The sequence below is a fragment of the Rhinolophus ferrumequinum genome, chromosome 12 (assembly GCF_004115265.2).
Source record: "Rhinolophus ferrumequinum isolate MPI-CBG mRhiFer1 chromosome 12, mRhiFer1_v1.p, whole genome shotgun sequence".
Lineage (NCBI taxonomy): Eukaryota > Metazoa > Chordata > Mammalia > Chiroptera > Rhinolophidae > Rhinolophus > Rhinolophus ferrumequinum.
The window spans coordinates 79,042,338-79,055,132 of record NC_046295.1 but is presented as its reverse complement, the minus strand read 5'-3'; the positions used below and the strand labels follow the sequence as shown (position 1 = coordinate 79,055,132).

The window sequence follows — 12,795 nt, the reverse complement described above, 5'->3', positions numbered from 1 at the left end:
CATCCAGATGCCCCTGCCTTTGTGGCCTGGCTTATGCCCCTCCTTCTCCAGGATGCCTTCCATGACCATCCACAGCACGTACCCAGAACCTCCACTGGCGCTTAGCAACCCCCCTCCCTGCACTCAGAATCTCAGTTCAAGGTCCCCCCCAGGATGGTCTTTTGTCTGTGCATAGACAAGGCTGGAGTTTACTTCCTCTCCTCAAATTGGAATCACAGACTTGAAGTCCCAGCCACATGCCTGCAAACCTCACAATTCCCCATTAAGAAAGGGGAGGGTGCGATTTCCTGTTCAATGAGGAAACTAGGGCTGGAGAAGACAGGAAATCTGCCCAAGGTCATAGCAGGAAAGTTTGAAACCTGCTCAGGTGCTCCAAAACACTGTCACTCAGAAATTCACAAGAGCCCTTCTGAAGAGGGTGTGTTAACCCTTTGGTACACATGGGGAAACAGGCTCAGAGAGGCACAGTAGCTTGCCCCAGGCCACACAGCCAGGGCCCTATGTTTTCACCACACTTCTCTGACCAAGCCTGATGGCCCTCCAGGTCACCTGCCAATCCCTTTAATCCACAGGAAAGGGACCCAGAGGGAGGGTGCCACCGGGCCAGGGCTCCTGATGGGTCCCCTGACTCCCAGCCGGTGCTCTGGGATCCTCTCCGGTCCCTGGGCTGCCTTCTGGTGTGTGGTGCAGTGGGGCTGCAGGTGAGGCAGCACAGCGGCCTTGGAAGGAAGAGGAGGCTGCGGACAAACCGCTGGCGGACTGTGAACCCAGCGTCTAGCTGGTGAGTGACAGTCTACTCAGATGACTTGGGGCACAGAGTCCCCGGGCCCAAGCTTTCTGGGTCCAGGGTGCAGCTCCCACCCCCTGGCAGCTTGCTCCGCTAGTGCAGGGCGCGGAGAGGGGCGGGCAGAGGGACGAAGATGGGCCGACAGACTGGCAGCCAGTGGGGGAGAGACGAAGACAGTGCCAGGGAACAGCGTGGCGGGCCAAGGCGCCCCGGGAGCCGGAAAACAGCTTTGGGGAGTGGGGGGGCGGGGTGAGGAACGGGGGTGTCTATTCTGCAGCTGGGAAAGCAGAAGATAAGGGGCCGCAGAAAGGGGCAGGGTGGGGGCAGTCAGCCTGGCTCCTGCGGCGGCCGGGGAGGGGGCGGCCGGCCAGGAACTCGGCGTCGGGCAGTGTGGGCGCCTCCCGGTCAGAAGCCACAATAGCAGCTCGTTAACGAGGCAAATTAAGGACTTTGTCAATTACCTCCGAAGGCTGATCCAGGAGGATCCAATGTTTTTTAAAGTACTACTGGTGGGAGGGGTCGACTAAGAAGCCCCCTCCTGGCACAAATCCCTTCTCTGCGGGGCAGAGGAGGAGGCGGGGGCTGAGACGGCGCGGGGCGCGCCTGGGGAACGCGGGCGATCGGCCGGGAGCGCGGGCAGAGCGCTGAGCGGCTCGTACTCGCGACCGCTACGCGGGCGGCTGTCGCGGCGACAGGGACCTCCATTCAGTCCGCGGGCCGCCTGGGCCAGGGAGGCTTCGGACCGGCTTTCCGCCCGCGAGCGCCAGGGCGAAGGTCTGCGGACTCTGGCCGAGGCGCCCACAGGGACGACCTCGCGGGGCGGGGACCGGAGGGGGAGGTCCCCAGTGGCAGGCGACTCCAGACCCGGGGCACGTGCCCCAGGGCCCGAACCTCGGAGACCCGCAGGGGGCGCACTCCGGAGGGCCAACACCCCACCCCCGCCTGCCCAGCGGGAGGCTTGCGGGGAGCCCTGCGCCCTTTGGCAGCCGGGAGGAGAGCGGCTCCGCTCCCGGGAGACGCCCGACGGCCCGGCGGGGGCGCCCACGAGGCCCGCCCGGCGCCGCGCCCCCGCGCACGGTGAGTTGGCTTGAGTCCGGCCAGGGAGGAAGTTTGTGAGGAGGCGCTGGCGGGGCTTCTTAGGCCCCTCCGGGAGCGGGTGAGGGCTGGCCTGCCCACAGCGTTTGCTGCCTTCCCGCTGGCCCCGCGGCTCTGGGGCCCGTCCTGCCTCCTTTATCTTGGCCTTTCGGAGGTGGAATGTAACCATCACAGTCCGCGGGTGTGTGTGTGTGTTAGAGGGATACCGGGGGAGCAATAAAAGGCAAAGAGAGTCCGAGACAGGAAAAAAAAACAACAACAACAAAAAAAACGCGGAGATTGAGGAGGGCGGAGGCAGAGGAGCGCGCAGGGGGAGGCGAGGGAGCCGGGAGCGGGGACCGCGCGCAGCGCGAGCGGCTGGCAGGCGAGCGGCTCTCGCGCTCCCGCTCCCGCTCCGGCTCTCACCCGCACAGACACACACGCGCGCACATACACCCGCACACGCACGCCGACTGGCCCGGGCCGCCCCGGCGCGGGGCACCGAGGCGGGGATCCACGAGCAGAAGGCGCCCAGCGCCCGATCCCTCGCTCACCCCGGCGCCTTTGCGCTCCGCAGCGGCGCGCGATCGCGTGGCGCCTCCGCCAGTCCTGCCGGAAGATGGTCAACGACCGGTGGAAGACTATGGGCGGCGCTTCCCAACTTGAGGACCCGCCGCGCGACAAGCCGCAGGTACGCGCGGGCCAGGGGCGTGGGGACACTCTGGACTCGGGGCTCTGGCTGGCGGGTTGGGCACCCGTCTTGGGGCTAGAGTTTGGGGAGCACCCGCACGCGGCTCGGAAGGCCGAGAGCAGGGCGGGCGCCTTCCTCTCCTCCTCCAGAGAAGGCTTGAACTTGGGTTTCGGGTGGGGCGGCACCCCTGCAGGAGGGAGGGCCCCCTTGCGCCTCCACCAGACTCCCGGTTTACATGTGTGCAAGGGAGTCGAGGACCTTTAGTTCACAGTGGGACCAGCTCTTTAGTTCTCTGAGTGCCCTCTCACTGTCTCTCTGTTTCCTTGCCTCTACAATGGGAATCTTACCCACTTACTAAGTCTCTACCCTGTGTGCCACCCTGTGCCAAGAGCCAGGCATGGTAATCTGAGCTTCGGTACCAAGACTCGATTCCCCTTCTCATCTCTTCAGAATTCTCCCACGTTAGCCAGAGCGCTGAAGACAGTAGAGGATCAATAAATATTTGCCTCCTGTGAGAAGGCTGGGTATGGTGAGTCTCTGGCTTTGAGACAGGAGAACAAGGCTCAGGGAGGATTGCGCCTGCTGGAGGCGACACCACTCTGCTGGGATTTGAACCTGGGTCTGTGGGCGCCAGGTCTGTCCATTCTGCCCTTCCTGCTGCGTCTTCAGGGGCAGTGGAGGTGGGCAAGCTTGGAGGGTGCCCAGGGCTGAGCACTGGAAGGAAGTGAGGGCAGAGCCCCAAGGGTTAGCCAGAGAGAGGGCCGGAGAGGGGAGGCTGAGCAGGGGTGCAGCCCTGGGGCTGCCCCAGGCCAGGCTGCCAAGGGACAGGCAGGCAGGCGAGAAGAGGAGGCCCGCTTGTGGAGGAGACGCTGAGGAGAGGAATTAATGGGGCTGCCCGTTTTAAATTTCAAATTTCTCCCAGACAGATGCCATTGGGAAAGGAACAGTTCGTGTTTGCAGTGGCAGGAGGGGGGCGGCAGGGGCGGGCCTTGGCGGCCCCTCACTCTCAGAAGCTGCAACCTGCTCATTCTGCCTGGAGTGACACTGCTACGGTGTGGGGGCCTAGCCCTCTACAGTTTGCAAAGCTCTTTCCACGCTTGCACAACCTCACTTCTTGCAGCAGCCTGGGGGCGAGGCAGGGATGCACATTCCCAAGTCATGGGGTTGGCGGCTCAGAGAGGTAGAGGTGTATGCCCAAGTCACACAGCATGTTAGCGGGAGAGCAAGGATTTAAAGCCAGGTCTGACCCAGAGCCTTTCCCAGTGTCTCCTGGGGTGGTCTGTTCCTTGTTAGGTCAGATCTACACCCAAGCTAACCCCAGATAATGTCTTCTCTTCCTGAGATCTGATTTTCTCCCCTCTTAGCAAGAGCAGTCTTACCTCCTAGACTTCTTGTTCAAGGTCATCCCCAGATTGGCTCATTCTCCCTTCCTATTAGTCCCCGTACAGGTACTGACTGCTTGTCATTTGCCAACCCCCTGGTCCTACACCACGCTGCCCATTTCCAAACATTTGCTGTCTCATCTTGTTGGCTGCACTAGGCTCCCCAACACACCAACACACACCAACACACACCAACACACACCAACACACACCTTCACTCAGGGAAAACCTGCTAAATGCCACCTCCTCCAGGAAGCCTTCCCTGATGCCCACTGGCTGTGCCTTGAAGTCCCAGCAGCATTTAATCTGTGCTGTTTAGTTGCCTTTATCTCACTGCCCTGTGCCCTAGCCCTGAGTCTCTCCTCTATCAGGAGCTCCCTTTGGACACATGCTCCTTCGGGACCCCATCCAGGGTCTCCCCCTGGGCCCAGGCTCCTGTCCTTCCATGCAGCTCAGGTTGGGAGCTGAGGGATATTTGCTGAATTGAACTACATTAAGTCTGGCCAGGAGGAGCTGTGGGAGAGGAGCCAGCAAGTGTTGCTGTGTCTCAAGGGGAGGTTGCTTTTGGGGGATCTGTTTGAAATGTGGCTTCAGGGACTCCTGGGCTAGCCCAGTATGCTGCTCCCTGGGGACACATAGTCCAGCTACCACCAGGCCAGGGTCCAGCTGTCTGCCCCTTGGCATCAGAAGCCCCTGAGGGCTTGTGGCCTCGGGGGCCTTGGCCAATATCAAATGCTGCCTTACCTCCCTACTCCTTTGGTGACCCAGCACGTAGACAGGCTGTCCCCTGTGCCAGCTCCAGGCTTGTCTGAAGCTTTAAATAAGAGGCAAGGCCTTTCCTGTGCCATTGTCGAAAGAGAGAGCCTTGACTGCCCTGCTTCCCTCCTGCCCTGCTTCTAGTTTCATCTCATGCTGTGTGACTCTGGGTAAGTTACTCTCCCTCTCTGGGTCTGGGCTTTACCATCTGTAAAATGGAACAGCAATCCCTGCTTTCTCCTCACTTCACAAAGGCTGTTAGGAGGCTCAAGTGAAGTACTGGTGTGTTTTGCAAACTGTAAAGCACTGTGCACGTGCACCCTCCAAGAGGACGGTTGTCAAAGCAGCCTGTCCCCTTTCACAGGTTGTCAGTGTCCTGATTGCCCCTCTGCCCACCAGGGAAAGTAGTCTGACTGCCCAGCTCCCACCAGAAGGGCCTGGCTGAGGTCTTTAACTGGGCCCTTCCTCCAGAACAACAGATGCCAATGCCACAGTCCAAGGACCAGCCAGCCCCATCTCCACCGCTCTTGTTTCTTAGTCACAACCACCCTGGGAGGTTGGCAGCGGGGATGATTGACAAATGAGGAAACTGAGGCTTAGAGAGCTGGAGCCATGAACCAAAGCGGGGTCCTCCCAGGTGGGAAGACGAAGGGAAGAGAAGCTGGCTGCCCTTGTCTTGTTCAGCCTGCTCATGTAATTCCCGGGGAGCGGGCTCCAGTGTCCGGGCTGCGTGGTGCCTGGATAGTCACAGTACCCACTGCCAATGAAGGAGCTGTGTCCAAGCGTCACCTTTTCCGGGGACCGCCTCAGGCTAGTCTCTCCCAGGCCCTTCTGGCCTCAGCTCATTTGCTGGCTGACCTTGGACAAGACTCCGACTTCGTTAGCACATGCTTTCTCCCCGTGCAGAACGAAGGGGCTCGCACACCCTTGGGCAGAAGAGGACGGTGGAATATTTGCCAGGAGTTTGGAGTTGCTCAGATGAAAGGATCTGGAAATAGACATGGTTCTTCTAGTTCTGGAGTGTGGATCAGGAAGTCACTGTAACTGTCTCCTCCGGGAGCACCTTGTTTCTGAGCAGTCCCCAAGCCAAGCCACCCACCCCGCAGGGGGGGTCCATATCTGACTTCTAGAGGCAATGCCTCTTCGTACTTTCCAAACTTCCCAAAAACATTCCAGACAAAAAAGGAATTCTCACTGAGAATTTCTTCCTGATGTCTAACCTAAACCCTGCTGCATTTAATTCACTCAGTGACACTTACAGAATCCTGCGTTAGCTGGGACATACAGCCAGCCACGAACCTGTGCCTCGGGGAACTTAGAGTCTCGCGGGGGGGAACAAACTCAGGAGTCAGGAGTCATCACAAAACATGATGAGCGCGATAACAAAAGACACCTCTTTTCGTCTTGGTCCCAGGGGTGTGGGTTGAGGTCACTGTGGGCATGGTTCGGAGAGGAGAAGGGTGACGTGGGGAAGAGCCCACGGGGGCTATGAGTCAAGGGTTCCTCCCCCGCCTGCCTTTCCCGAGCCCTCCTCTGGGCCCTGGCTCTGCCCACAGAGCTCACCACCTAGCCCAGTGGTATGGCTGTGATGGAGAAGGTGGGGACGGGAGAGGACAGAGAGCTTCCTGGAGGAGGTGACGTTTAAGCAGAACAGCATTTACCAGATCTGTCCTCGAGGGAGAGCAAGGTGTGTGTGGGGAAATGAATGGAGCCAGGCAGGTGGAGAGAACAGGTCGGGGGTGACAAGATGGGGCTGGGGGATGGGGGGGGAGAGCCTGCAGGTGTCCTGGGCCAAAAGCTCAGAGAACAGGCCCACAGGCCCTCTTCCCAAGTCTTTGGGACCCCAGAAGCAGAACAACCAACCCCTTACCCTAGGGGGTGTCCAGGGCCCCCCCACACCCCTGCCAGGGCCAGGGGCTCAGAGTTCAGCCCAGGTCAGGAGGCATTTGCCAGGGTAGGAGCAGATGTGGGCTCCTGTGGAGAGGTGAGGAGGACTCCCCGAGGGTCTGCCTCCCGCCCTCCCACTGACCCCATAAGCCCCAATCTGAAGCCCACTGTGTTTCCATCATGAACAGCCATCCTTTGGCTGGGGTGCTCCTAGGAGATGGGCGCTGAGCGACTTGAACCTGGATCCCACCTTGCCTGGCCTCCCCTGGAGCGGTGCTCTTCTTCCTACTTTGGCACAAGGAGTATAGTCTCGGTCCAGCCAGGGGACCACCGCCACCCAGCTCCCTTAGATAACGAGGGAGAAGGCAGGGTGCTGGCCGGGGCAGGAGTGGCCAGCCGAGCACCCACCGAGGCCGTGAAGCCCTTCCTCCTGAGCCCTGTTTCCTCTGCCAAACCCCTCAGCCGCTTCTGGAGGCTGGGGACTCGGGAGGCAGCCGGGACAGATGCCACCCCTCAACGGAAGCCCCTCTGGGACTTCCCACCTCCTGCCTCCCTGGCACGAGCCCATCTTGTCCCCCCCATGGCTAGGACTTCCTGGGCAGCCCCTGACCGTGGATTGGCACTGGGGGTCACATGGGGGATGAAGTCATGTCCCTCCAGCTGGGACTCACACAGGTGGCTGGGGTAACAGGGGGACTCGAGCCTCAGGCTCCTGCGCCTCTCGTGCCCTCTGCCCGGGGTACCTTCCCGTCTCCACTCCTCAGCCCTGGAAGTGGGGTCTGTTTGCACCCACCCACCTCTGGCAGACCCCAGAGTGTGTGCCCCTGCCACGGCCACAGGCTGATTAATAAGCTCCAGCACATGGCATGCTCGGCTGGCTGCTCGCTGCCCAAAGCCCCCCTTATTATCTCGGGCAGATTTCTTTGCGAGGCACGTCAACGGCAGCCTATAAAAGCGAGCAGTACTTCATGTTTAAGGTGATCTCTGAAGACTAATTGTCCTCTGCTGAGTGGCCTGTTTCATCTCCAAGCCCCTGCCCCGCAGAGACCCCCTGCAGCTTTCTCGAGCCCCTCCCCTTCTCTGTGCCCTCTGCCTTCCCACCAGGGACCAGGGGCTTGGGTGGAAGTGGGTGCCTGAGAGGGCCGGGGCCCTGAGGACACAAAGGGGACATGCCTGGCCACCCCGCCTCGCCAGCTGGGGACCTTACTGCTCCTCAGTTGGAGGACATCACTCTGAACTGCTCAGGGCGAGGTGTCTCCCGATGGACTCGGGCCTGACAGACACTTACTTGCTGACACAGAGCTTTGTCTCTCAAACCCCAGTCACACTCCAGGTGGAGGAAAGGGCGTTGTGGGGTCGCTCAGCAAGCAGCCTGGGCACAGACGGTGCGATTCTGGAGTCACCGGCCCTGGGTTCAATGCTGGCTCTCCCACTTGCCTCCCATCTAACCATGGGCGAGGTCTTCTGCTCTCTGAGCCTCAGTTTTCCCATCTGCAAAATGAACCCACCTGTAGCAGGAGGTGTTAGGGAGGGAACACTGCATAGTCAAGCAATGGCAGTGTTGGCAGAAGCTGCTGATTGCAATGACTGGGGAATCCTGCAGGTTGCCTTTATTCCATGTCAGGCCATCAGAGGGTCAGAAGCGGCCCTACCTCAGGGTCCAGGCCTCAGCATGGAGGTCACGGGCCTCGCTTTGCCAAGCCCTGTAGGTCCCGGGGCCTCCCCCTCCTCCCCACGCCAACATGGCCACGGAATAATGAGCTATCCATCTGCTCTTCTTGCCATCCAACAACCAGCTGCCCTATGCCAGGCGGTGAGCAGGTCCCTGCCCCTGGGGGAGCTCATGGTGCAAGGCAAGTTTCCTGGGCCTGGGATTGTCAGCTTCGGAATACCAGTTTTCCCTGTGTACACATCAGATTCCATGGCCCCCAAAAAGGGTAAGAATCACAGCCCATGGGACATGAACTTCCTCGGTGCAGGGCTAGAATGCTGTCTGCCCCTACCGCCTCAGGGACTGGCCCGGAGCCTGGCTCATGAGGTCAGCAGCGAATGTTGATGGATGTTTGAATGAGTGGGATGAAATCATAGGCAATGACTATCTTGATAAATGCCACCATGGGGAGAGCAAGGGCTGTTGGAGCACGGAGGGGGACCCTCTTCCAAACGGGGAGGAGAACTGAGGAAACAGTCAAGGGAGGCTTCCTGGAAGAGGTGGCATTGAGCTGAGCCCTGAAGGGAGAAAGCGAGTTAGGCTGGTGTAAGAGAAGCAGGGAAGTGGATGCCTCGGGCCAAGGGAGCCGCCTGTGCAGAGCTGACCATGTGCAGGTCTGGCTGTAGAAATCATCTAGCGATGAGGAGCCCCTATGGGTGTGCCCGCCCTGGGGCCTGCGCGGGTGTGGAAAGAGAAGGATGGAGCAAGTCCTGGGGGCAGTGGGGCCCCATCACTGCAGGAACAAGCTAAGGATTCTTTCCCTCATCTCACCAATAATAGACCCCTTCCTTGGGGGTCTGCTAGTCCACCTGCCCCCATCCTCCTCTGGTACCAAGTAGGAAATTCAGGAGTTACTTGTAGAATTCGAATTTATGGAAAAGAAGCTGTTTGCTCTACCATATTTTCTCTTAGTAAGACCTCTTACATGATGTAATAGGAATCACTATTTTATGTATCTCAAAGGAAGGGAGGGAGGAAGGGAGGAAGGAAGGAAGAGAGGGAATCTGTGGATTACAGTAAAATGGCCCCCAGTGTCGGAGACATTAAAATGTGAATAAAAGAAGGTGCATCCTAACATCAATAACACACAAAACTAACACTTTGGGTGGAAAATAAAAAACCAAACACCTCTAGATGCTCTGTGTACATTGATCATGAGCTAATACAGTCGCTAATATTTACTGCATGAGAAAAACGTGCCAGGAGTGGTGCCGAGTGCTTCCGTATACTAACTCATTTAAAGACGCATCTCCCAGTCAGAACGTTGAACATGTGGGGGAAATTCAACCATACAAGTGGCTGGCCCTGTGAGGAGGCAGAAGGCTGGGGATCTAGCCTGAGCTCTGCTTCTGATTGGCTGTGTGACTCAGGGCAAGCCCCTCACCCTCTCTGGGCCTCAGTTTCCCCATGTGTCAGATGCTCAGTGGTGTTCTCCAAGCTCCCTTTGGGCCGTGAGTGATTCGGTCCACTGGGTCTGGATTTGCCACTATGTCACGGTGCCTCCTTTAATTCCGAGCTGCACTTGAGTTCCAGCTTCCCTAGCCCCCATTGCACCCCGAACCCAGTTTTTACCTCGCTTGTTGCCTCCATTCTTCGTCCGCATTGCCTCTTTGCCTGTTCTGGGAGGCACGGCTGCCCTGTTGCCCCAGCCCTCACCTCCTGAGAGGGAGGGTGGCCCCTTTCCTCCGTAGTGGTTCACAGCCACTGCGGTGTTTATGATATTTATTCTACCTGTCCTGTGGAGAGTGAGAGGAGGGGGAGGAAGGAGAGAGGACGGGGAGGGGGTGGGAGAGGAGGTGCTTGGGGGGCCACCCTGTGCCTGGGGACTCATGGCAGCCTCATGAGCCTGCACAGGCTTTGGGACTTGGGATGTGGGTGCTCCAGGTGGAAAGGGACCTTCAGTGACAGCCTCCCACTGTCCCAAGGCACTCATTGCTCTGTGACAGCACGTCGATTTGTAGCATCAGTCCTGTCACCCTGAGTCACCAAGCACCCGTGTGTGCAGTGGGGCATGTCATCATTGCCCCCATTTTACAGGTGAGGACATTGAGACTCACAAAATGAGGTCCCTCACCCAAAGTCAACCCTTGGGAAATGGCCGTGTGGGGACCTGGGCCGAGCCCATCTGGCGGCAGAGCTGGAGTGCTCACCAGACCCAGAGGGCTCGGTGGGGGAAGACATCTCTAGCCCCGCGCTGGCCACCTGGGGCAGGGCAGGCGACAGGAAAGGGTCACCCTCTCCATCCATCTCCCCATCTCTCTGCCTGTTTCTCTTTTCATTCTCTCCCTCTCTGCCTCTGGGCATCTCTCGCTCTTGCTCTCTCTTTGGTGTGTCCCTGTCTCTCTGTCTCTCACCTCTATCACTGTACAACTCCCCCACTGTCCCCAAGAAGGGCAAACTCGGAGCCCAGCCCAGGTCTCACAAGGCATGAGGCCCCGTCCTGCGGCGGCCTGGGCCCTCATGGGGCAGAGCTGGAGGCCCAGGTCCGCCCCTGATGCTGCCCCTTCCTTCTCTCTCCTGTCTGTCCGTCTGTCCGCTTTGCCCACGTGCCCTGGCGGCCTGCAGCGTCCCGGCTGTGGCTACGTGCTGTGCACAGTGCTGCTGTCCCTGGCTGTGCTGCTGGCTGTGACGGTCACCGGCGCCGTGCTCTTCCTGAACCACGCCCACACGCCAGGCACGGCCCCCCCACCCGTCGTCAGCACTGGGCCAGCTGGTGCCAACAGCGCCCTGGTCACAGTGGAGAGGGCCGACAGCTCGCACCTCAGCATCGTCATTGACCCGCGCTGCCCTGACCTGGCCGATGGCTTCGCCCGCCTGGAGGGCGTCCAGGCCTCCGTGCTGCAGGCGCTGACTGAGCACCAGGCCGAGCCGCGGCTGGTGGGCGAACAGGAGCAGGAGCTGCTGGACACGCTGGCCGACCAGCTGCCCCGGCTGCTGGCCCGGGCCTCCGAGCTGCAGGCAGAGTGCACGGGGCTGCGGAAGGAGCACGGCACGCTGGGCCAGGGGCTCAGTGCTCTGCAGAGCGAGCAGGCCCGCCTCATCCAGGTAAGGGGCAGGGTCTGAGCTTGCGGTCTCGGCGGGAGGGTGGGGTTGCTGCCACCATGGGCCAACCCTGTGCTGGACACTTGACGTCCACGGCCTCACTGAATCCCCAAGTGCCCAGCTATTCTCACAGATGAGCCACACGGCTAATGGTGGCAGGATTCCAACCGTCTCCTGCACGCTGCCCTGGTAACCCTGGTGTTTGTGTGGCATGGGTGGCATGCCACAGTCAGGTCAGATCCAGGCCTGGCGAGGCCAGACACGGCCTTCATCAGTAGCAAACGGAGGTTCAAGTCATGTGGTCAGTTAATCGGTGGCAAGCCCCCTGGCCAGAGAGCCAGGCGCCCCCTCCCCATTTACTGCCATTCGATGCCTGAAGCTTTCCCGGGAAGGAGGGCGGTCCAGTTGAGGAGGCCAAACCGGACCCTCAGCCTGTCCGCACCACCTCTCACCCACGCCCCCCAAGCCAGCCAGGTCCTGGAAGTGCTGGGTACATCTGGGGGGAGAGTTTCTGGCTTCACTGTGCCTGAAGCACAGCAAGAAATACAGTCCTCATAGACACGGGGATTTCAGGGGTGGGCGTCTCATTAGCCTTCCACCATTTTTCAGGAGAGGAAACGAAGGCCCAGAAAGGGGCCGTGGGTATAGTGGCCAGGTCAGGCCTGGCCGCTGGCCTCCCGGTGTCCTGTCCAGCTTCCAGCCCCGTACTCTGTCAGCTCTGTGACTCACGTCCTTAGGGACTAGGAGGTGAGCTCCGCCCCCACCAGTGGCCTCAGCCCCTTCCAGACACCCGAGATGACGAGGCATTCGGTCACCCCACCGCCCATGAGCAATGGCCTTTTTCCCGCCCTCTGAAGGCTACAGCTGGAGGAATTACAGGGCTCGTCATCCTGTCTGGGTGACTCAGGGGTGGGGTGTGTGTGGGGTGCTCAGCCCCTTGCTGCTTGCTCCCCCTCAGTCTGCACATTCCCACCCCCCATCAGCAGGGCTCAGGAGACCTCCAGACTTTCTGAGTGATCTGCCTCCTCCCCCCGCGCCCCCGCCTTGTTCGCCACATGGTTCAGCCCCTGGTCAGCCAGGCCCGGCTCAGGGATGCCTCACCCTTAGGGCTGGGGTAGAGGATTGGAAGAGGGGTCTCAGGGTCTCCACCGCCCACCCAAGCAGAGGCCTACAGCTGTTCCCACAAGACTAATCGCTTTTCTGGGCCCAGGAGTACCTTGGCTCACCTGATATATTTACTCCTCAAAGCAATGTATAGTTTGACTCATTTCCCGAGACCCGGGGTGATTTCAGAGACCCTGTGCCTTGCAGAGCCGCGTTGCCTAGCTTCGAGCTCTTCTCCACGCTTCCCAGACCCTCAGCTGACCAGCCCAGACCGGGTTTCTCAAAGCAGTACCCATGGGCACCCCTGTCAGAACTGCCAGAGCTACTTGTTAAAAGGCACATCCCTGGGCCTCATCCCAAA

At 59.8% G+C, this 12,795-nt stretch overlaps 1 protein-coding gene across 2 annotated transcripts in view; it reads left to right on the top strand.

Moving 5' to 3' along the window:
- The first annotated feature begins 757 nt into the window (after positions 1 to 757).
- The window catches only part of FIBCD1 (fibrinogen C domain containing 1), a 34,154-nt gene continuing 22,116 nt past the window's right edge, over positions 758 to 12,795 (top strand). The window contains exons 1-3 of one of the 2 annotated variants that reach the window (XM_033124153.1): positions 758 to 781; positions 2,439 to 2,552; positions 10,854 to 11,333. In XM_033124153.1, coding sequence (XP_032980044.1) covers positions 2,481 to 2,552; positions 10,854 to 11,333 — 552 coding nt within the window. In that variant the 5' untranslated portion in view covers positions 758 to 781; positions 2,439 to 2,480. Of the gene's footprint in view, positions 782 to 2,139; positions 2,553 to 10,853; positions 11,334 to 12,795 lie in introns of those variants that run through there. The other variant, XM_033124152.1, reaches the window with a different exon arrangement.